Source organism: Mus caroli, unplaced genomic scaffold (assembly GCF_978045245.1).
Source record: "Mus caroli unplaced genomic scaffold, Mus_caroli_1 scaffold_13, whole genome shotgun sequence".
NCBI lineage: Eukaryota > Metazoa > Chordata > Mammalia > Rodentia > Muridae > Mus > Mus caroli.
This window is the reverse complement of record NW_028227268.1, coordinates 34,107,404-34,130,223: the sequence shown is the minus strand read 5'-3', so window position 1 is coordinate 34,130,223 and position 22,820 is coordinate 34,107,404. Positions and strand designations below refer to the sequence as shown.

The following is a 22,820-nucleotide window of genomic DNA, read 5'->3' as shown; positions in this document are numbered from 1 at the left end:
TGGCTTCCTGCTTCAGCAGCCTCCGTGCTAGGATTACAGGTATGTGCACCACACCTGCCTAGAGTAACAGGCTCTCTTTTTAAGAATATTTTTCTACTCCTAAATTTTAAAATCTCATATATATGTTTTAAATTTTATAAATATCCTATTTACATGATTTTTAGTGCACTAAGCAGTTTCTTGGTGTCTCTTCCCTCTATCTTACTTTCAGCTTTCAAGCTTTTCACCCCTCCCTACCTCCTCATGTATTATCACCTAGTTTACCCTCCCTTTATGCTCAAGTAAACATGACATGACCTAAACATGGGCCACATGTTTTAATTGCTATTTTGCCTTATTCAAATGTATGTCATAAATCCTGTCAAGCCATCTGATGTGAGTCTAGAGTCTCTTCTTCTTCCTCTTCTTCTTCTTCCGCTTGGTTTATCAAGAAAACTTTTCTCTGTGTAGTCATGGCTGTCCTGAAACTCACTTTGTAGCCCAAGCTGGCCTCAGACTTACAGAGATCTGTCTGCCTCTTCCTCCCAAGTGCTGGTGTGCCACCACCACTGCCCTGGCATCACTTTTAAATGGCATCCTTATTTTCTATGTGAATGGATCTTGTTTTCTTCAACCACTTCTCCAGTGTTGGGGAGTTCAACCATTATTATAGAGCATAAATATTTCTTATAAAACTTACCTGTAATAATTTCCCAATTTCTATCACTGGAGAAGTTTTTGTTTTTTGTTTTGGTTTGTTTGTTTTTACTGGAGAAGGGGTACTACTGTTTTGTGTATTTATTTTGTATCCAATCATCTTACTTTTACATTAACCAATTAGTAATTTGTATTTTATTTGGTTTACTAGAGTCTTTCGGAACCTTTGTGAGACTGACCACGAGTTTGGTGTGATTCTAACTACTCAGCCTATTGCTTTTAGGTTGGTGCACATGGATGCAGGTGCAGGCTGGAGGTCAACTTTAGGTGATCTCCCTCAGTCGCTCTCCACTGGAACTGGCTGACTCTGCCAGACTGGTTTCCCAGTAAAGCTCTGCATTCTTGGTGCAAACTACCAAACCTACTGTTTATTCGGCGGCAGGGGGTGGGGGGGTGGGGGCGCTGGGATCAAACTCAAGTCCCTGTGCTTGCTTCGAAAGCACATCTCAATTAATTTTGCTTTTGTTAGAAACATTAAACATTCATAGTAGGAGTAATATCCCTATCCCTCCCTCCCTCCCTCCCTCCCTCCCTCCCTCCCTCCCTCCCTCCCTTCTTCCCTCCCTCCTTCCTTCCTTCCTCTCTCTCTCAAGTACTCCTTCATTCTGAGTTAGGATCGCCTGTAGTCCAGGCTGACTTTTCACTTGCTATGTTGTGACAGACAACGACCTTGAATTTCTAATCCTCCTGCCTCCACCCTGCAAGAGACTACAGGAGCCACCATACCTCTTTTATGTAGCACTGAGGATCAAACTCAGGGCTTCTTGCATGTGCATGCTAGGCCAGCAAGTGACATTTGTACCTCTTTGGGTCTAGTCAATTTTTCCAGTATTAGATCTTTAGCCGCTCAGTGCCCTCTGGTTCATTCTAGTTTGCCACTTCTTAGTGGTTTTGTTAATACGTTCAATCATTTCCCAATGCTTCTACATTTTTAATGTATTGCTAGGGTTTGTCACCTTCTAGTGTCCTTAAAAGATTGTGTCTTTAAAAAAAAAAAAGTGGGGCAGTGGTGGTGCACACCTTTAATCCCAGCACTCAGGAGGCAGAGACAGGTAGATCTCTGTGAGTTTGAGGCCAGTCTGGTCTTCAGAGGGAGTTCCAGGACAGCCAGGGATACACAGAGAAACCCTGTCTCGAAACATAAAACACAAACAAAAAGATTGTGTTTTGTCATCACATGACACCCGTTGGGTGCCTTTACCTTTGAACTCTTATGTTTCTGACATAAGCATTTAAAAAAAAAAAACAACCTTCCTTCCTTGTATATGAGTACACTGCAGCTCTCTTCAGACACACCAGACAAGGACATTGGATCCCATTACAGATGGTTGTGAGCCACCATGTAGTTGCTGGGAACTGAACTCAGGACCTCTGGACAAGCACTTAGTGCTCTTAACCTCTGAGCCATCTCTCCAGCCTGACATAAACATTTTCATTCTTGTTCCCTTTTAAGTTTTACATTTGCTTATTTTCTCTTTATCATCATTTACTTTCCAGCCTTTTGTGTGCTCTGTGAACACAGGAGACATCCTTTGGCCACTCACAGTAATAAGGCCATGGGCAAACAGCCTTTAACACTGAGCCCCAGAACTCCCAGCACGAGCAGGGGTGATGCTGGAACACTGTAGTGACCCTGATGGCTTGCTCTGTTTAGGCTCCTGGGCAGGCTCTAGACCTTGAAATCCTTTGAGTTGAGCAATGTGGGTGAGGAAGACATTCAGAGGCACTTTCTCGGGAGTCTGGCTCACGTGCTCAGAACTCGCGGGATTCTGAAATCAGTTATTAGCTTTCAGCCTCTGCAGGACACCAGGACTGATGCTTTTTCTACTATGTGCTGCAAGGCTTACTCCTTGGAAACCTGGTTGGGGTCCTGAGGGAATAAAGGGAGGACAGACACTAAAAACAGGAACAGGCACATGGATACAGAAAAGCTGTGGTCAGGTGGGCCATGTGCACCCTGGAGGGGCACTAATTCCAGCAACGATCTTGACCTCAGCCCTTTTATTTGTTTTTTTTGTTTTTTTTTTTTTGAGACAGGGTTTCTCTGTGTAGCCCTGGCTATCCTGGAACTCACTCTGTAGACCAGGCTGGCCTCGAACTCAGAAAGTCTCTTTCTGCCTGCTTCTGCCTCCCAAGTGCTAGGATTAAAGGTGTGCGCCACCACGTCCAGCTTTGACCTCAGCACTTTTATTATGAGCACAGCAAGAGGAGTTGGCTGAACTGTGTAGAAGGAGTCTGTGGATGAGCAGCTTGGATTTAAACATCGAAGAAGAGAAAGCTGTAGTTGCTACTTTTTGCATGCACTGATCACCTATTAATAAACTTTCTCTTCCACACTCAGGTCAGATAAAGGCTTCTCCAGTTTTTGTGGGTCTGATGTAATGGTCCTTGAGGCCATGCCCATGACAGCAATACACACCCACTCAGCTACATTTGCTCTTCATATAGTCCCTCAGGGTTTGCTCAGCGCCTCACATCTCCCACTGGTTTGGAACATGGGAGGGTTTGTTTGTGGACACACCGGAGCTGGGCCTTGCTCTAACAGGCTTCAGGTTCAAGTCCTTAACTTGAAGTGATGAGCAGGACACAGAAACTTGGAGGGGCACAAGAGAACTATGTCTCAGGAGAGGTGGGGGTCTGACTAGGAACAGACTCCTCTCAGTGCTTCAGCCCATAGGGAATGGCTCCATTAGGAGATATGGCCTCAGTGGAGTAGGTGTGGCCTTGTTGGAAGAAGTCTGTCACAGTGGAGACAGACTAAGATCTTAAATGCTCATGGTAGGCCTAGTGTAGCAGTCTCTTTCTGGTTGCCTTTGGGTCAAGCTGTAGAACTCTCAGCTCCTGCAGCACCATGCCTGCCTGGATGCTGCCATGCTTCCCACCATGATGATAATGGCAGGAACCTATGAAACTGTAAGCCATCCCCAATTAAATGTCCTTTATGAGTTGTCTAGTTCATGCTGTCTCTTCACAGCAATAGAAGCCGTAACTAAAACACGGGACTATGTCTTTTTTTTTTTCCCTTGAAGCAGCTACTGTGGAACTCCCAGGCCCACACTTCATCCTGTATGAACTTCTTAGCCCAGGCTGTTTACCCCCAAGGCCCCATAACCAAGGCATGTCATTGGTTCAGACATGCCTGAGCTTTTATCCCTTACTACCGAGACATGGATTTGCCCCTGAGGAGATGGGCCTCTGTTCTTGTTCTTTCCATAATGAGGGAGAGCAGCAAGTATTACCCGTGATCCATCTTTCTGTACAATTAGTCTGTGATCCTAATTTCTATTAAGGCAACTCTGAAGTCTTAAAGGGCAGAGACCACGCTCCCAGACAACCTTTCAGCGCCTGCGTCAGGCTCACTCACAGTGTTTGCCTTGGCATCTTCTCTCACCTCCCCTATACTCTTGTAAGGACAGCAAGCAGGATGACAAGTTAACTCCTTCTGTACCCTTCCTCCATCTAGGCTCCGTGATAGCAAAGGACCACGATCTACCCACACGGATCATGTGCATCTTTTGCTGTTCATTACCCAATTCCAGGTGTGCTCATCCATCCTACCTCTCTCTGGCCACTCACAAAAATGGCTCCCTGATAGAGGCCACATGACCAACATCCACTGCCATAGGATATGACACAGTGACACACCAAACCCAACAGCAGCTTTGCCCACTCCAGCCTCTGCAAACACAAGAACACTAAACGAGTCTGTTCAAAACAGTTTATTTTATTATTTTTTTTGTCAGACAAACACATTGATTTCTGGACCACAGTAGAGGATGGAAACCTTTCACAAACTTATTTATTTGAAAATACAAATATAAAATTATACTTTCCACATCTGTGATGTGAGAGACTGCCATCCACATAGTAATTTTTTTTTTTTACAACAGGGCTTTAAGAAAGCCACACACAAAGACCTGAAAGATGCTTGAGATATATATATATATATAGATACATATATATGTATATATATAAAAAAAATACTCACTACCAAAGTTCTCATCAGTTTCATACTAAAGTATAAAAGTAAGGGTGAGGTCAGCCACAGTGCTAGGGGGAGTTTTATTTAGAAACATTTATGTCCACATGAAACGCTTACACTTGCGTCCTATTACATATGGAATTCCGAGTTTATAACACCATGAATGGCAGATTGGCTAGCCCACGCTACTCAAGAGCACACTCACAGACTCCACACAGGGTGGCACAGTATATACAGAATACAGCAGTCAGCAGTAGAAGCCTTCCCTGGAGGCTCCGGAACTGTCTCTCAGTCCCGCTCCCCTCCCCCCTCACGCCCTGCCTCCCGGAAATGAAATCCTGTCTGAGACAATACCTTCTGATTACTAAATAGCCATGTTTGAATTATGGGTGTTTCCCAGAGAGGGGTGGGTTTTATTTATATGGGTTTTTTTGTTTGTTTGTTTTTGTATTTTGTATTTTAGTTTACTTTTTTCTTTTCTGGTGAAAGAAAAAAAAAAAGAAGAGACAAAAAAAGGAAACAAACTTAAACGGTATTAAAGTATTGTTTCAATTCCAGCATTGCCTTGTGTAGTGTCTGTGCCCAGGACTGGGCTGAGCTGTTCACTTTCTGCTCTCGCTGAGGTGGGGGAGCTTGCCAGTGTGTCTCTTGTTCAGTGTGCTTACCTGCAGCCTGCCCGCTTCGCTACTCTCTCTCTGGCTGGCTGGCTTTTGCCTTCCTTGGAGGATCTGGCTACTAAAGCACATTCAAGAAAAAAAACCAAAAACAAACAAAACAAAAAACAAAAAAACCCTCTCCCCTCCCTCACCTGCCCTCCAATTTCCCTCTGTCCCGTGTGTCACTTTCAACTGATAAAGAGAAGGATGAGTTAGTGTTTCTTTTGTAAACAATTTCATATGCAATATAATACAGAAAGCATGGCTGACCTTCAATTTAAAAAAAAAATGTAGTAAACTATATTGCTTTATTCTTGAAGATGCTGCTGCGGTGGGTGGATGGCAGAGCGAAGCAGTATGGTTGTGGTGATGGAGGCTACGTCCCTAGCCTTAGTTTGCACTAAAGATCAAAATAGCTTTCTATTTTTTTTATTTGGAACCCAAAAAAAAAATCCCCCTAAATTCTCAAATTAAAACAAAACAAAACAAAAACAAAGAAGGAAAAAAAACCCCAAGCAACCCCCTCCCCCCCAAAAAAAACCACAAACTGAACACCTTTCAGGTCATTAGAACCAACAATTACCCAATGATTTTTATACTAGTCTAGCAAGATGTGTGTAACATTCACTGGCCGTGAATTGCTGTGCAGTGGAACATTAAGTCGACAGCAATCGAGCCATGCTACCTTAAAGCCCAAGCTACGAGTTCAAATTAAGAGAATGGTCATGAAGGATTAAAAAAAAAAACAAAACAAAAACAAAAACAAAAACAAAACGCAAAGGCCCAGTTGGGGTCTCACTTGAGTTAAGCCAATGAGCGATGGGGACAGAGTCTGAGGCTGTTTGGTTTTCCCAATGGATGAGAAGAAGGCCACGAACCACACATGCAGAGGCTCCTGGGGCGGAGACCCAGGCTCCGGCATCTCCACCAGCCCCACATCCAGGCTGAAGTAGGGAGGGAACCAGGAGTCAACTGCTGCTCCATCTCCCCTCTTGGGAGGAGAGGACCTTGGGGTCTCAGGCAGATGGATCTGGAAGCCAGAGAGTCCCCGGGTGGTTATTGATAATGCCAGGGAAGAGCCATTAGCCAAGAGGGTTTCTCCCCCAGGGAAGGTGAGAGGAGGGGTCCCACATTCGCTATTGAGCTTAACTGAAACAAAGACAAAGATGGACACCAGTGCTGAAAGAATTTACAAAAAATTGTTTAAGATGGACTTCTAGATGGCGGTGGGGTGGGGGTGGGGTCCTAATGATGAACCTTATCCTAGGTAGCCACTTGAAAACATATCAGATGTTCACAAGATTTGTGCTATGGGCTACTGGGTCTCTTCAAAATGTATATAAACATCTAAAACATATTCACACAGATTATCAATTTCTTCTGAGCATCCTTAAAAAAATATTTTTTTCTCTTAGTAAAATCATTTTAATATACCACGCCTCCCTCTTTTAAAAAATAAATTAAAAAAATCCAGTTTTGCATATCTAGTGTTTGCATTTAAGGTAGTATGGCACACCCCTTCAGCTAGGGGGGCAGGGACCTACAGAATGCTGTAGAGTCAGCCGCCATTTGAACATTGTGAGACCTTGGGTTAGTTGAAACCACATCAAATCAGCAAAAATAAAAGTAAATTTGAACTTGGAAAAAAAATAAAGGAAAAAACTGCCCCCAAATTATTAGCATTTTTTTTCTTTTCATAAATAAGAGAAAGTTCTATCCTTACTGGTCCTAATCTGAATAACTATGTCTATTTTTTTTTAAAAACCTTAATTACGTTATACCTATCAATATGTACTAGAAGAGGAGAAAAAAAGTCACTACACTAGTACCAAGACAGCACACTTACAAGATAGCCATTTTATACATTATTAACAGACAATGATCAACAAAGAGCGTTCTATGAGGTGATGGGAGTGTGGGGGAGATGGACAGGGGCTGGGGACAGGACATCAGCAACGCGGACAGAAGAGTAATTAGCCAGTCCCCTTGCGAGACACTGACTTGCTGGGAATCGAGTCTCTCTCTCTTTGTTGTTGTTTCTTAAAGTAAAAGTTCTATTTTGTTATTTTATGACTTGAGTAAGTTTTGTATTTTAAAAGCATCCAGCATTTTTCTTAGTTTGGTTGTTTGGAAACTTAAAACAAAACAAAACAAAACAAAAACCACCCGAAACCTCACCAAACAACTCTGTGTCTTATATAGAGAGATATAAAAAAGAACAGGATTTCCTTTCTTAAAAAATAAAATAATAAGATAAAACAAGGTTGCACTTAATCAGGACGGGAACAGGTCTCGTCCCGCCCTCTCTGAATTAGCTTTTTTTGGAGACTTTTCATGTGAAGATGCTTCTGCGCTATCCCGTCTGTGAATGTCTACATTAGTCTACTTGTTAGTAAAATTTATAAAAGTAGGAGTGCAGCAGCTCATTGTAATAAATGTCGCATTCAGTGCCTCACACTGGCTGTGCCTTAAGTACCAAATTTATAAACGTAACAATTTAAAAAATATTAATAAAATGTCAATATCACATTTTAAAAAAGAAAAAAAATATATCCACACTACAGTATGCTTTAATGCTACCTACTAAGTTGTACTTCCTACGGCTGCTGTTGCCGACCTATTACTGATATTTTTCTTTAAAAAAAAAAAGTTAAATTAAAAAAACATCCTTCATCCTAAGTGTCTTCCCCAACTGAGGACCATATATTATAACAGCCAATGTCAAATGTGTACAAACAGGGAGCTGTCAGTTTTCCCCACCAGTCACAGTGCAGTGATGTTTATATTTTATTTTTAAAATTCTGTTTACATCTACAATAAATTAAAAAAAAAAACAAAACAAAACACAAAACTCTTCCATAGCCTCTCTGATGATACTTGCAGCACTGAGGTATCAAAAAGGAAAAATATATATATATATATAAACTGAAAGGTTGCTTCCCTAATTTGAAAATAGAAAGTGAATGGAGAAAGGGGGTATTTTCACAGGCTTATCCATGCCTGACCCATGGGTCCCCCATCTGGGGACAGGGTGAAGAGAGAGGCAGAATATCCTAGGACCCTTTGGAGGTGCTGAAATGATCGGACAATATAAAATGATCAGATATTTAAAAATTAAGACTGAAAAAAGAATGACCCTACCCTGCCCCTCCCCTAAGCCAAAACAAGTGTGCTTTGAAACTTTAAATATGTCAAATATTAAAATTGTAGCTTTTTTTCCTTTTAAAAAACGTCTTGGGAAAAGCAGTTTTTCATATTTTAAATAAAAATCTAGCTAGATCATAACATTAGAAGCTGTGCACAGAGAGGCTGGTAGGCTGGCAAGGGTGCCAATGTGGTTCTTAGGTCTATCACACCAACAGTGAAGAGTGGGGGTCTGGGGTGCCCTGGCAGCTGGGGGGCTCTTCTGTTGTAGTACTGGCTTCATCGAGGTTCCCTCCCCTCCTTCCAGGGTACCTAACTGCCCAGGATCAACTCCCTCACAAAAATATTTTTGATTCTCTCTTCCTTAATAGTTTCTATGTAGTTAATGGAATTATATTTACAACATTTTTTTGTTTGTTTTTTGTTTTTTAGAATTCACAATTTCAAAAAACCTTATAATATGACCTCTTTGAACAGAAGAAAAGAAAAAGCACTCATAGAAAAGGAAGACCCTCAAAACACGGCCGTCCTTACCTTATTGCCGAAAATAGATATACTTAGGTTAACAAAGAGACGTCACAAAAATGAACTGCTAGAGAGTCTGTTAAGCAGCCAACTGTATGTCACTTCTACAACACAAAATAGAGTCTATGCCCACCTCCCGCTCCGCGTATCACAACTTCGATTCAGTGTGTGCTAAAGTCCCAGATGAAAAGTCTTACAGTCTCAGAATTGGTACCAAAAATGGAGAGTAACATCACCGTCTCAGCATCCTTTAAAAGCGAGAACAGAATCAAAACAAAACAAAACAAAAATTCTCTTTAAAGGAAAAAAGAAAACAAAAGAAAGAAAAAAACTCCTTAATATATAACAAGTATACTATGGTTAGCTTTTAACTAGATATTAAGCTGGGTGACTACCAGACTAAGTCAAAAATCACTACCAAATGTGATTGAGGGAGATTTAAAAGGAGAAGGGAGAGGGAGAGGGGGACCACCAAGGAAAACAAACAGAACCAAACCAAAATCATGGATTATATACACGTTTAAAAGCTGTTGTCTTATATTACAGCAGGTAGCCGATGGGTGAGATGAGATGTGTCAACCCTCAATCCAAGTGTGCCACCTCTGGTTGGGATGAGGAGTGAGGCTGGTGGGGGTCCAGGTCTGAGGACGTCACCTAAACAAAGGGCCACTCAGAAACTTCGCCCAGTCTTGCCTGGACATCCAGGTATGCTCTGTAGTGTAGGGAGGTCAGGCACGTCCCGGAGAGAACAAAGAGCGGGGGTGGGAGGGAGAAAAGAAATGTCAGGCACACATATGGTTCATGCCAAGGTCTCAACTACAAAACTACAGCCGTCAAAGACTAAGTTGTGTGACTGTGTGTGTAAAAAATAGCTGGGCTGATGGCTGATTTCCTAGCTTGGTAAACCAGGTATCTAGGCTGTGCTTGACAAATAGATCTGATACAAGGTTGGAAAGTTCTGGAGATCCTGGAGGGAGGTGGAGTCAGTATAGGTTTCCACTAGTTGGTCAAATCACACATTGATAAAACAAAACCCTTCCGCTTAAAATTTTTGTTTTCAAACCTATGTTTAAGAAAAAAAAAATATTGCCAACTGGGTGGTGGTGGTGCACGTCTTTAATCCCAGCACTTGGGAGGCAGAGGCAGGTGGATTTCTGTGAGTTCAAGACCATCCTGGTCTACAGAGTGAGTTCCAGGTCAACCAGGGCTACACTGTGAAACCCTATCTCGAAAACCCAAAAAAGAAGGGGTGGGAGAGAAACCTATAATAACTAATGATGTGAATCTGTACTAAGAGATTATATACTGAGGGATGGATATAACTTTTTAAAATAAACAAAAACATAAACAACAACAATAACCCCCCCCTTCCAAAAAAAAACCCAAATAACTAGTTCTGGTCCAAGAAAACCAAAACAGACCCAGGACTCAGGCTTGCTAACTGGGTGACCCTAGATGGCCTGTGAGCCTGGGATCTTCTGTGGATGGTGACTACATGTCAGAGGGTCACTTCTGCCAGAGACAAATGATATAATTGCCTAGTCTTCCACAGCTGCTATGCAATCATGTGACTTGACCGGAAGGGGTGGGTTTTGAACTGCTACTCTCCTGATGACTTTATCCTTATGTAGAAACTGAGTCTTAAAGCTGAATGATGGACATAGACTGGGAGTAAGGTCATAGGTAGCCTTATGAGGGAGGGGGCTTTTGGGGTGAGGAGCAGATACTGACAGACCCAGTGGCTGGACTCCCGAGGGAGGACCTGCTATGCCTAGGCAGCCTTTGAGTCCCTTTTTGTTAGACACTGAAGCCATCTTCAGCCTTCTGAGTTCTTGGCCCTATCAGCCCTCCCTGCTTTCAGAGGAACCTCACTGTCCCCAAGCCCCAAGATCCAGCTTTATTAGTAGCGAGTAGCTTTTGTTCAGACTGTTAGTGGGTTCTGGCTCTGGCCAGTGATGGAGGGCAATGGAAGTAAGGGGTGGGAACATTCATACACAGGGTTTACTTGGTTAGGAGAGGCAGTAGAGTTAGTGGAGCAACAACAAAAGAAGGAGCTTAAAGATTTGTGGAGCTCAACTCAAATGGGTTTCTCAAATGGTCCCGGTCTACGGAGTCATGGTTGCTTCCAGAGCTGGCCTTTCCTTCCCCTAGCTCCAAGTGAAAAGTCTTGGGATTTCCCACGTAGGACCTATTCCAAGGCCTTAGCCGTCACTGTCTCACCCTCGGATTTACATGCCAGCACAGGACAGACCTTGGGCTTCCCCGAAAATGACAATCCTCTGCCTGGCACGCCTCCCAAGCTGATACTCATTTTTGGAGAATGTGGTAAGAGGATTGCTCGCTACCTGCCCAGCCTCCCTCCGGTCTCTCCCACCACCTCTGGATTCCCATCAAAGTGATTTAAAAATGTTTAATTAACTTGAGCTCAGTTTAAAAGGTTAAGAAACTGGCAGGGATCCAAATTCACGTTAGGCAGGTGATGCTGTTAATTTAATTTGCTTTTCGTGTGGTAATCTTGATAATTACTCCATAGTTAACTGGCAAAAAAATGTTTTCCTTTCACTCAAAGATGGAGTCAGGCCGGTTGGCTGCACGAACCCCATTGGCTGAGAGTCCCGGCAACCTACAGGGGCAGTTCACAGGACTTTTGAGAATGGTCCTGCTCCCCATGCCCTGACACCAGGATTGGCATAAGACCAGTTTACCTGCCTCCATCCTTCCTGGAATAGACACAAAATGAGATCACCTTCCAGTTTCCCACTCAAGAAGGAAAAAGATGAGGGTGGAGAAGATACAGAAACGGAGCCAAAAGAACCAAATTAAAAATGAGCAAAATGAAGGGGGAGGGGATGGGGGGGGAGGGGAGTGTCATAATTAAAAGCCGGAGGAGGAAATGAGAGAATAAAGATACTGGATTTATTTTTGATCCCTCTTCCTTGGAAAGGGGGTTCAGCGAGAGAAGAAAGAGATGTGATGTGATGTGCATGTGTGTACACGTATGAGCGTATGGGCACATATGTGTACGGACACGCGGGCAGGGCGGAGACGCACGGCAGAGATGGTAATACCTCATAGTGAGACGGCAATGGAAGCGCCTGCTCAGTGGTATCCATTTGTAAAGGCCGTTGCAATCAAAGGTCCCTAAAATTGCACAAGTGTTAAGTCCATCAGCGCGTTATACATGGGAACAGATTGTCTTATCCTGGGAAAGGAGATCACCTCTAGCACTACAGTCGATGGTTGCCAGCATGAATATGTAATTCTGAGACACCGTGCCATGGGGAGTTGCGGTGATGCCGTCCCCGGCTCCCTCTTTCCTGCCCAGAGATTCCCCCCCACCCACATTCATCTGCTTCCCAAGGGGAAACCCAGAGCCAGACTCTGAGGGGTGAGGGGTGGGGAAAGTGGGGCTCACGCCTCAAACAAATGACCACAACGGTGGCCATGGACCCCACAGGGCAAATACAAGGATCTCAACAGATTAATTTGGGGGAAGAAATGTCCGTGGTGATCAACATTGATGGCCTGTGTGATTATTTCAGAAATAACATCACAGTGTGAAGATCCCAAGATCCAGGTTTTCGAGAACAAACAGGATGTGTGTTTCTCGCTGCTGAAAGTGGAAACGAGTCGTGTTCTGAGTGCTGACTGACCAGCCCCCAAATTGGTGCAGCTCCGGGCTGAATAACAATGTTCTGGATTTGGTACTACAGTTGATCCGAGGGGATTAGACTCATCAAACTACTGATTCAAGTAATACTGGCTTTGGAGCAGAATTGAAAGAAGTCTCAGGAAGCACGGGCCAGGGTTGGCTAACATGCACAAATATGTGTCTGTGTGAGAATGTATAAGACAGTGCACGCCTGTGTGTATGTGCGTGTGCGTGTGCTTTCCAACGGCAGGAGCCATGAATGAAGCTGCCTTGGCTCTTCAGGCTCTTGCAATGGCTTTGGTCTCCCAACATGGTCCCCAAGGCAAATTTTTCCCTGCTTTCTCCCAGATACAGAATCTGATGCAGGATGCAACCTGGGATAGCAGACACCCCCACCTCAACTCAAAACCAAACTGCCTCCCAAAGAATGAGGCTGGCTAGGGCAGAGACTGGCCCGGGGGTTTTCTGTTTCCAAAAAAAAAAAAAAAACAACGGAGGGGGCACCAGCCAGCGAGTGGGCTCAGGCACATTCATGCTCACACACCAGGAGGGAAAAGAACAATACGATCTGAAAACAGCATGCAAATCTCTTAAGCAAATTTCCATTGCCTGGATTAGTCAGATTATAGAACCACAGAGCATCACAGATATCAAATGCATCTGGCCTTTGGGGAGCTGCAGCTAAAGACTGAAAATAGGAACTTACTTGGAAGCTGGAAGCTGGAAGAAACATTAGCAAGGAAATGACCTGGGAAGGGGCTTCCCCTACCACCTTCCAGGCACCACTGACACTAGTGGACAGCAGAGGCGAGGGCTATGGCATGAGGACTTATCATATGCCAGGACACGACTTAGGCTATCTCTGCTCATTCTCACCTAGCTGTTTTTTTTTTTTTTTTTAAAGGTATCTTATTCTTTGTATGGATTTTATGCATTGGATCAAGGTTGCCAAACATACACCTTATGCTACATGACTGGGGCAGCAGATAGAAGCTTCCGCTGGCCTGGTGTTGATGGGGCAGTCATCCTGTCTCTTCTTCTGCCCTTAGCTCTGGACTTTCCTCCCCATGGGCTGTGTGAAGTTGGTGAGGAAGGATGAGGGCAGCGAGGCAGGTACTTACAGCTATGCCGTGGCCGAAGCCGGAGCCCGGCTGTGGGCTGGCCGCGCTTATGTAATTCCCCACTCCGGAGTCCTGGCTGGCAGGGCCGTAGAGATCGGCGACAGGTCCTGGGCTGTTGGCCCCCGGGAAGCCTCCGGGCCGCGCCGGGTTGGAGCCTGCCGGGGAAGCGGGCGCGCCAAAATTCGGTTGAGCACTGTAGCTATTCAGGACTGGTGTGCAGAGAATAGAGCTGGGTATGAGGCCAGAAGCCAGGCATGCACCGATCATTACAAGCCAAACACTCGAGGAAAAAAAAAACAGCTGAGGCCCAACTTCTAACACTTAACCAAGGCCATGCGAAAACATCAGCAGGGGACTCAAGAATACTCAGCCCAGGCTACCACTAAGAAGCTCGGAGCTCCAGAATAGATAGAAGAAAAAAAAAAAAAAAAAAAAAAACGATCATTCAACACAGTATGGCAACCAACCGGAGGTGCTTCACGGCCCACCAGGTTATCACAATAGAAATAGAGATATATATGGAGAGAGAGAGAGAGAGAGAGAGAGATTTTTTTTTTCACATCTGAATTGACGCTCATGCAGTCTTCTAGGTTTGGGCACGTTGAGACAGCATTCACATCCCATGCAAACTACAAAGGAACTAGTTTTAGACTACACATTGTGTTAATATTGATATTAAAACATGACAGGAAACAAAAGCAATTTTGTGTGATTGAAAAAAATCTTTGGGAAAGGGATTTTGAATTCATCTCTGTGTGCACGTGTGGATGTTTCATCCCATTTCTCTTGGTTTTTGGATCCATTGAATGACGAATTTGTGTGTGGGTTTTTTTGTTTGTTTGTTTGTTTTTTAAAGACAAAATAAAAAGATCTTCATTCTGTATCCCCCTTCTCCCCCCACCCCCGCTGGCTACTCCCTCCCTCCCACCCTTCAGTTTATACCCTGCATGAAAATTGGCAATATTGAGGTGGTCAGAGGATGGGATATGTCATGGAAAGTTCAGGCATCTTAACGTAACAGTAATGATGGCGGCAGAGTCCTCTTTTGGGGTGCAGAGCAGGGATGGAGGGAGGGAGGGGATGGGGTGGGAATGGTACCCTGACGGTTGGCTAAGGCTGGGATGCTGCTATGGTCCTAACGAGATACCCACACACTCACCTCCTGCAGGAGAAGGAAAGGGGGAGGGATAGAAACTTTTTTTTTCCTTTCGTTAAAAAACAAAACCAGGTAAGTAATAAAAGTAGAACATACTAATAAGCGAACGAGCTGACAGCTAAAGCGGAATGCATTCTGGGTACATTATCTCAGAAACTCCAGACTGGGGAAAAGAAAGCTTAGAATACACCTTAGCTACTGAGGGACACCCGGCATCCACACAGCCAGAGACTGTGTGCTGTGTCTGCGACAGGGGTGGCCAAAGGTGACACTGCCTTAGGCTTCATTTTAGCCTATTTCTAAGACCACCACACCTTCCTAGTGAGGGCCCCAGCCTATCAAACAGGTCAATTCTGCCTCAACATTTTACCCATTCATTAGACTAAACTTTATTTACTGTTTAAAAAAACAAAAACAAAAACAAAAAACATAGGCCTTAGATGGTGATGCACAACTTTAATCCCAGCACTTGGGAGGCAGAGGCCTACATAGCAAGTTCCAGGCCAGTGACACAACTGAGATCCTGTATTAAAAAACAAAATCAGAGGGGTTGGAGTGATAGCTCAGTGGTCAGGAGCACTGGCTGCTCTTCCAGAGGACCTGGGATCAATTCTCACCACCAATATGGCAGCTCACAACTCCAGTTCCAGGGGATCTGATACCCTCACACCAAAGCATATAAAATAAAATTAAATATATTTAAAACAAAACAAAACAAAAAAGCCAGAAACAACGCCCCTCCCAAAACCCCAAAACTCCAAGCAATTTCCATCACGAAAGTAAGCTCTTAATTGATTCTTAACTCCCAGCAGCTGCTGGACCTTAGCTAACACGTTTTGAAGAAACTGAGTGATGGAATATCACTTGTCTTCAGCTTTAGAAGGCTCCCTCCTCCCTCCTGGCTCCTGTGGCATCACTCCTCTGCCCTGTAACAGCTGCCAAGAAGAGCATCTGAAGTGTCCGGTGGAGTTCCTCTTGCCTGGGGCTCTGTCGCTAGAGGCCCTCGCTTCTCTTGTGGCTTTGAAGAACATGTAAGTGGATTTTTTTTTTCACGCACTTATCATAGGAGCGAGAAGAGATTAATGATACTGCACTTGAGAAGGAGACACAAGATCCAAAGTGGACCAAACCACGCTGGGCCTGGCTCCTGCCTCAGCAGAGGAAAGAGGGACTGTTGCCTCTGGATGCCCTTGGGCAGGATGCGCCCCTCTGAAGCATTTGGCCAGAAACTAATAAACAAGACGATCAAGAGAGTGGGTTGGGGAAACGGGGGAAGGTGGGGGGGGTATTCAAAACAAGTGAATAGCTTATTTGGAAATGTACTGGCAGCAGAATTTTTTGAACCAAGAACATTAAAATTGCAGATGACATTTGTCCCTTCTTCTCTCATGGTGGCAAATATCCAGCAGAGATATCCAATAGGTAGCACTGTATTGGTGGACCACATCTTTTTCTTGGGGACTCAGGAAACACAACGAGCTAGACAGTGGACTCCTGGTTTACCCAGGCACCAGCCCCTCCCTCTACAGAAGCAGGAGCTAGCTCTGACTGTGGGCAAGAGGATTGGGTGGGGTTGGGAAAATATAGGAGTGGAAAATGGACAGAGATTTTTTTTTTCAGCTTTTTTCTCCTCTAAGATAGGAAGATACTAAATAGGCAATGAAGATAAGGCAAGAGAGCCTCACCCCTGGAGACAAATCCAGCTAGAGAAAGACAAGAGGCAGCAGGCTGACAGAAGAATGCTGTCCAGAGAGCCCTCTGTGGAAGGCATAGAAGGCAGGCGGGCTGCTGGGACTCACCCCACCCCTGGCGACATTCTTGGCTCCATGCACCTGGAAGCCTGGCACTTGTAGTCTGGAGGGAATTCTACAAGAAGCTCATTTTAGGCCTACAGTACCCCTCCCTGCTCAGTCATATTACATTCAATGACAGTGGCAAGCACTATGGAGTGAGGCACTGTGCTAGAACATGGCTTACTGCCATCCCCAGTTCCACTGGAGTATGTGCTTGCTCAGCCACAGCCCATCCCAGCTCAAGGTTATGCAACAAGCATCCCCCCCAGTGAAGGATGGAAGACTTGGCTGCTGAGTCCTCACCAGACAGTACAGTGGACAGGCAATAAACACCTAGACAATGGAGCCCATATGGGTTTGGCCACAGAGGAGAAATGTTCCTTTAAGCTCTGTAGTCAACACTTGTGTCTCTTGTGGCAGAAGAGCCATGCCCCAGATAGTGTGATAAGGTCCCCAGGCAAGCAACCTATATGTATTTAGGGACCTTGTTCAGGAAGGGATAGGGACAGACACTTGGTAGCTGCTACTGCCTGCCGATATCAGGAAGGCAGCTAGGACAACGGAATGTCCTTCATTCTGGAAATCAGCACAATTCCTCACACTGTACTGGCTGGCTACCTGATAACAGGGTCTCTTCCTGTGAGCTGTGAGAGGCAAAGAAGCTGATGAGAGACCAAGTTCCCATGAAAGTTCTTTCTGTGAAAGGCAGGTTTCCCTTTCCCGGGTACCAAAAAACATCTGGAGGGGTCAGGTGTGGTCTCCCAATCCAAAGAAAAAATATGGCATCACTGTTCATGGGTAAGGAAGGGCATAGTGACTACTGTGTGGCTAGTCCAGCTCTGTGTGTGTGTGTGATATCTAGAAATATCACAGCATATCAGCAGAAGCTGAGACTGTGTTACATGGCCTGGGACAAGGCCTGTGTTATGCTGGCTGGCAGTTTGGGGGTCCACTGTGATAAACAGGCTCACTTCTGAGTAATGTCCATAGCCCTGGCTTAATTCTAGGGTGGTTCCTCCTTCTGCTCCTGATTCCCAGTGTCCTGGGCTCTCCCAGTCCAGGCAGTACCCTCAGGAGGCAGGTACAATGGATAGAGAAGGAACACTGGACTTGGAGTCAGAAGACCTGAGGCTGACTCTGGCCCTGCCCTGACACCTGTGTGTCCTGGTCCAGCTTGTGTCTTATCTGTGACACATGAGTAATGTGCCCCTTATTCAATCTGAGTCACTAGCCTGTTATGAGGATGAAAAGGAGAAAAAGCCCTGTGACTTATCAGGTATATGCAGAGCCCCACACAGGTCGTGTATGCACATTTAGCAAAATCGAATAGAGGAAAATGCAATCCACTTGCCATACAGACCCGGAGGTGATTACAAAAGGGTTCAATCCATCCATCTGGTGCATTTAATCACCCTGGACCTGGAAAAAAAGGACTTGGGGGGTGGGGTGGGTGGGGGGAACAACATGAAAGGCAGGGACACTTGCTATACCTCAGAAAGCCAGCAAAGCAAGAGGAATGTATTCGAATGAGAGTTGGAGGTATTTTATATTAAATGAAAAGCTTCCTGCTGCTCAAGAAAACACCCGGATGGCTGACCTAATGAAGCCTTCCTATCTCATCTCAGAGATGGGAACAGAAATTGGACCAATGGCCTGTATTGGGAATGCAGCCCCTTACCTGGGGGTGCTCAGTTAGAGCCCTCCAGGCAGCAGCCTTCCCCACTTTCTAAAGTGGGCTGGGGTGTGTGTGTGTGTGTGTGTGTGTGTGTGAAGAGTGAAATTAATCTCTGGGCTTAGGAAAATGATGTAAATCGCAATAGCCTTACTGCAGGTCCAGGGAAAGACGTGGAGTCCAGGTATTTCTATTGTATAACACTGGGTAGAATTTGAAGGGAACAGCAGAGCAGGAGACCCCCTCATAGTCACAGCACCCAGGAGATGTTGCATTAAAGCCACTCAGTGTCTGAACGTGTAGCCTCTGTCTCCTTGTCCAGCCCTTTAGGGTCTAGGACCAAAATACCAAAATTAAATAAGGAACGCAAAGGCTGAAAGCAGGCCAACTCCAGTTTGATGTTGAAAGTCCCTTGGCCTGTTTTCACCTGTCCTTAAGGCACATCATCGTCTACCTAACTTACTAGGGAAGCAAGCAGTATGGTTTCCCCGTGTGTCTCCAGTCACCTCCACTTGCTGCTATGCTGCTCATCGGGAAGGTCTCACCCCTGCCTGTCCCAGCCATAGATCCCTTGTATCTCATACATTACTTCTTATATGACCGGTGCATATTTCTCTGTACTACACACATGCTGCAGTACTATGAAATCCAAGGCTAGGACTATATAGACTTAGAAGATGGTCTAGCGCTTTATTCCAGCAGCAGTGACGAAAGCTACCTAAGAGTCAGTGGTCAGCACATCCCTGGTAGGAATGGCTAGGCAGGAGATGTACTACTATCACACATGGCTGGGCCAAGATAGGTGAGAGCTAACGGGATAAGAGGGGGCCAGGCTAGGAGGGCCACTCACTCAACAGCTTTTAAGATGGGCTTCATTACGCTGTGTAATAGATAAGCAAACTCAGGGTCTTAGGACTGTATCCAGTTCTAACTTGAAAGTACAATGTGACATCAGTCGTGACACGACTCAGGTGTCCCTCCTTGAATCACAGTTTGATGTTGCAGACACCTCTCTTACTAGCCAAGGACCTCCTTGGGGTTGGGTGGTGCCTATGAAGACATAGGGGACTTCATCTCTGCTGATGACTGGGGTACCTCCCACTGTAGCATAAAACAAAGAGCCTTGTGGCAAAGAGCAGAAATGTAGTCAGTGTTGAGAGTCAATAAGTGGGTGGGCCACTGGCCAAGCCCTTACTGAGATTGTCACTTCTATCAAGGCCCAGACACAGTGGGGGTCCCCAGAGAACTAACTCAGCCCTCAAAGTCCATCTCACTCTGCTGGGTCCTGTGGGGAGCTGGGACACCTCATGGCCCATTGGCACTTGCTGCCCAATCACTTCTAACAGCATCTTGGCACCCAGGGACGCAGCATCTGGGTGTGGCTGGTGGCTGGTGGCTGAGGAGGGTGTTGAGGGCATAGCCCCTCAAGGACCTGTACAGAAGGCTTTCCACTTGAGTAGTCCGTCTTTAATGATTGTAAAGACGCAGGAGTTTAATCCATTTTTGATGTAAGCACTAATAGCTCTGTGTCCTTGAAGTTCAAAGCGGGCGCATACATGTTACTAATTAACCAAGCGCGGAGCCATTCAGCTCCCTCTCATGTTCCTAATTAGGTCTTTAATAACAAACAAACTCCGACCTTAGCAAGAGGCTTCCATTTGTCAGCCAGTCTAGGTGTATGACTGCTTCCCTGTTTACAGTTGTGCTAAACTTTTTGCTCCTAATCTCAGCCTGGACTCAAGGGAGATGGGAGAGTCACACCACAGAGACAAGGACCCCTTAAGGCCATCCTTGAAGGTGGTCTTGTTGGCCCTGGTAGGCAGAAGAGCCCTGAGCCCATAGGGACTCTAAACCTAGGCTGGTGACTTCCCCTGCTTCCCTTTGGAGGATGCTGGGTGCCTGTCATGGTCAGGGATGGTATAAAGTTGCACAACTAACCAGGACGTGAGGCTATGGTTATACACTGACTTTGCCCAGATTCTGATTTGATGGGTTTGAAATATGGCCTGGCAGTGAGGGAAGTTGAAAAAACGCCCGGGTGATTCCAGCATGCAGCATAGTTGTAACAAATCGTAAGGCTGGCTCACTTGCTCACTAGCAGCGATGAGCAGGTCTTCTGTTATTGAATTTGTGTGTCATGTATATGTGTGTTTGTGTGGGGGTGTGCATGTCAAGTGTCTTTATTGCTCTCCGCCTTAGTTGTGACAGGGTCTCTCAATGAACTTGGAACTCATCAATTTGGTTAAGCAGGCTGACCAATCAGCTCCAGGGATTCACCTATCTCTACCTCCTAAGTGCTGGGATTACAGATGCAGCTGAGCATTGCTGTTATGTGAGCACCGGGAATCAGAACTCAAGTCCACCTGCTTGTGACAGCATGCCCTTTACCAGCTGAACCATCTCCCCTAGCACCAGGTCTTCTGCTATTAACGAGTCCTGTTCACAAAGACAGAACCACAGAAGCCTGAAAGGTCCCACCAAGCACACTTAAGGCTGGAAATCTGATATACTGAAAATGTGATTCTAACTGTAAACAGAGCCCTGCCACACCGCCATGCATCCTGCACTAGATGGCTGACTGTTCTCAAGGGCACACCCCACACCTCCACGGGATTTCCTGTCACTGGGATGTTCTTTGCTTTCTCCGCACGCTGTCCTTAAGCCACTGTCATTTCCACTGCTTATGTCTCCTAGGACGAAGGATCAGGAGCTTTGGACGGCGCAGCAATACAGAGCTGCCGGGCTGATGGGACCTACTGGGGACTGTAAGTCTGAAATCCTCATTTAGTAGAGGTGGTGGATGCTGGCCAGGAACCATGCCCTGCCCATCCTCCCTTAAGCTATTTCTCACTCTCAAGGTCATCTCCTCCTCTAGGAGGTGGGAGCATCTCTTGGTGGTTTCAATTTGAACCTTGAAGGTCAAGACCTAAGGGATGGAGGTCATGAACTCGGCGAGACTCCTAGCCTGTCATGGTGAGTTTATTCCCCAAGACAGGCAAACAGAAAAAGAGGCTGGCAGAGGAAGACCCTGAAATCTCAGTGGAAGGTTTAAAGGGTGTTTTTCTGGATTAAAGAAGACAATGTGAGGTCAAAGAGAGCATAAAGAGACAAGGAGTTTCTTCCATGTCATGTGGTTCCTGCTGTGTTTCTGGTCTGTTCGCTGGTGGGGGAGGGGTGGATTAGTTTTCTGCCTGACACTCCAGGGTACCCACCGTTCTGTGTGTATCTATCTGTAAGGCTGAACTTTCCAAGACCCAGGAAGCCCACCCTCTCCAAGACATAGCCAAAAATAACTTCCAGAAAGAGAGGGAAGCTGGCAGCGAAGCAGGGCTGGCTTGCTTTCCTCACACACCGGTCTCTACCTCAAGACACCCGGGCTCAAGTGTGGGATTCACTATTTGCCATGGACCTGGACAGACCACTTTATTAATATTAATAAGTAGCCTGGAACAAAGGGCCCATTTATTTTTAGCCTTCTTTAATTGTGTAGTAATTACTCATCTACAAAACAAATGAGCCCCTGTTTGCAGTTGCTATGGTACCTGGTGCCCAAGCCTCCCTGAAAGAAGATTGGGCAAGGAGTCGGCTGCGCCTGAGGCCACACCCCCTTCTCCACCATTGGCCCAAAGCACAGCCCCAGCAACTGAGCAGCCAATGGCCTCCTTGCTCTAGGGCTGGGCAGTGTTTCCTAACCACTTTCCAGATGCTGTTTGTGCAAGGTACAGAAAGGGATGCTGACTCCCCCTGCAGAGAAGTCTGCCCCCACCCCTCCATCCTCCCTTATCTATCACCTCGGACAGTGACTAACTTCCTTCAGCTGTATTTTAACTAAAAGTTCCCTTCAAAGAATTCCCTTCAACCTGGCTCCGTCTTGTTGGACCACACCTCTTCTGGGTCTCCTTTGTCTGACACCGGTCCGAATGGATGCAGGGACCAAATCAAAATGTCAGCCAAAGATCAGCCAGGCAGAACCATGCCGCGGAGTCCCAACAACAGAAGCAGGTGCAAAAACGCAGAGCGTGCCTCTCGAGACCACTTGTAAATGATTTTGGGTTATCGCCTCCCCTAAGGATAGGAAGAATTGAGTGGGAACAGCTGCACCTTTCTGTCGAGTGTTTAAAAGTTGCAGTCTGGCTCAGGCTCTGCGCGAGAGAGACTGGCACAACGCAGCATGTGCTGATAGTGGCTCAGAACACAGGCTGATGGGACAGGCTCAAATCCTGTCACTGCCACCTCAGATAAGCTACTATCTCTTCCTCGAGCCACAGTTTGTAATCTCTAAAATGGGAAGGGGACTGATGGCACCCATTTATGGCTTCTGAATTAAGTAGGGGTTTGGCGTATGGGCTTGGCGCACACAGCACTTGACTCACATGATGTGAGCAACTACTGATGAATTGTTATTATTATTGTATTAATAAAG

At 45.6% G+C, this 22,820-nt stretch overlaps 1 protein-coding gene across 7 annotated transcripts in view; it reads right to left on the bottom strand.

Moving 5' to 3' along the window:
• Positions 1–5,053: 5,053 nt before the first annotated feature.
• The window catches only part of Msi2 (musashi RNA binding protein 2), a 380,976-nt gene continuing 363,209 nt past the window's right edge, over positions 5,054–22,820 (bottom strand). For 2 of the 7 annotated variants that reach the window (XM_085829677.1, XM_085829679.1), the window contains 3 exons: positions 13,777–13,985; positions 12,072–12,144; positions 5,054–9,715 (listed from right to left, as the gene is read on the bottom strand). In XM_085829677.1, coding sequence (XP_085685803.1) covers positions 12,103–12,144; positions 13,777–13,985 — 251 coding nt within the window. In that variant the 3' untranslated portion in view covers positions 5,054–9,715; positions 12,072–12,102. The remainder of the gene's footprint in view (positions 9,716–12,071; positions 12,145–13,776; positions 13,986–22,820) is intronic. The other 5 variants (XM_085829680.1, XM_085829681.1, XM_085829678.1 and 2 more) reach the window with 3 other exon arrangements.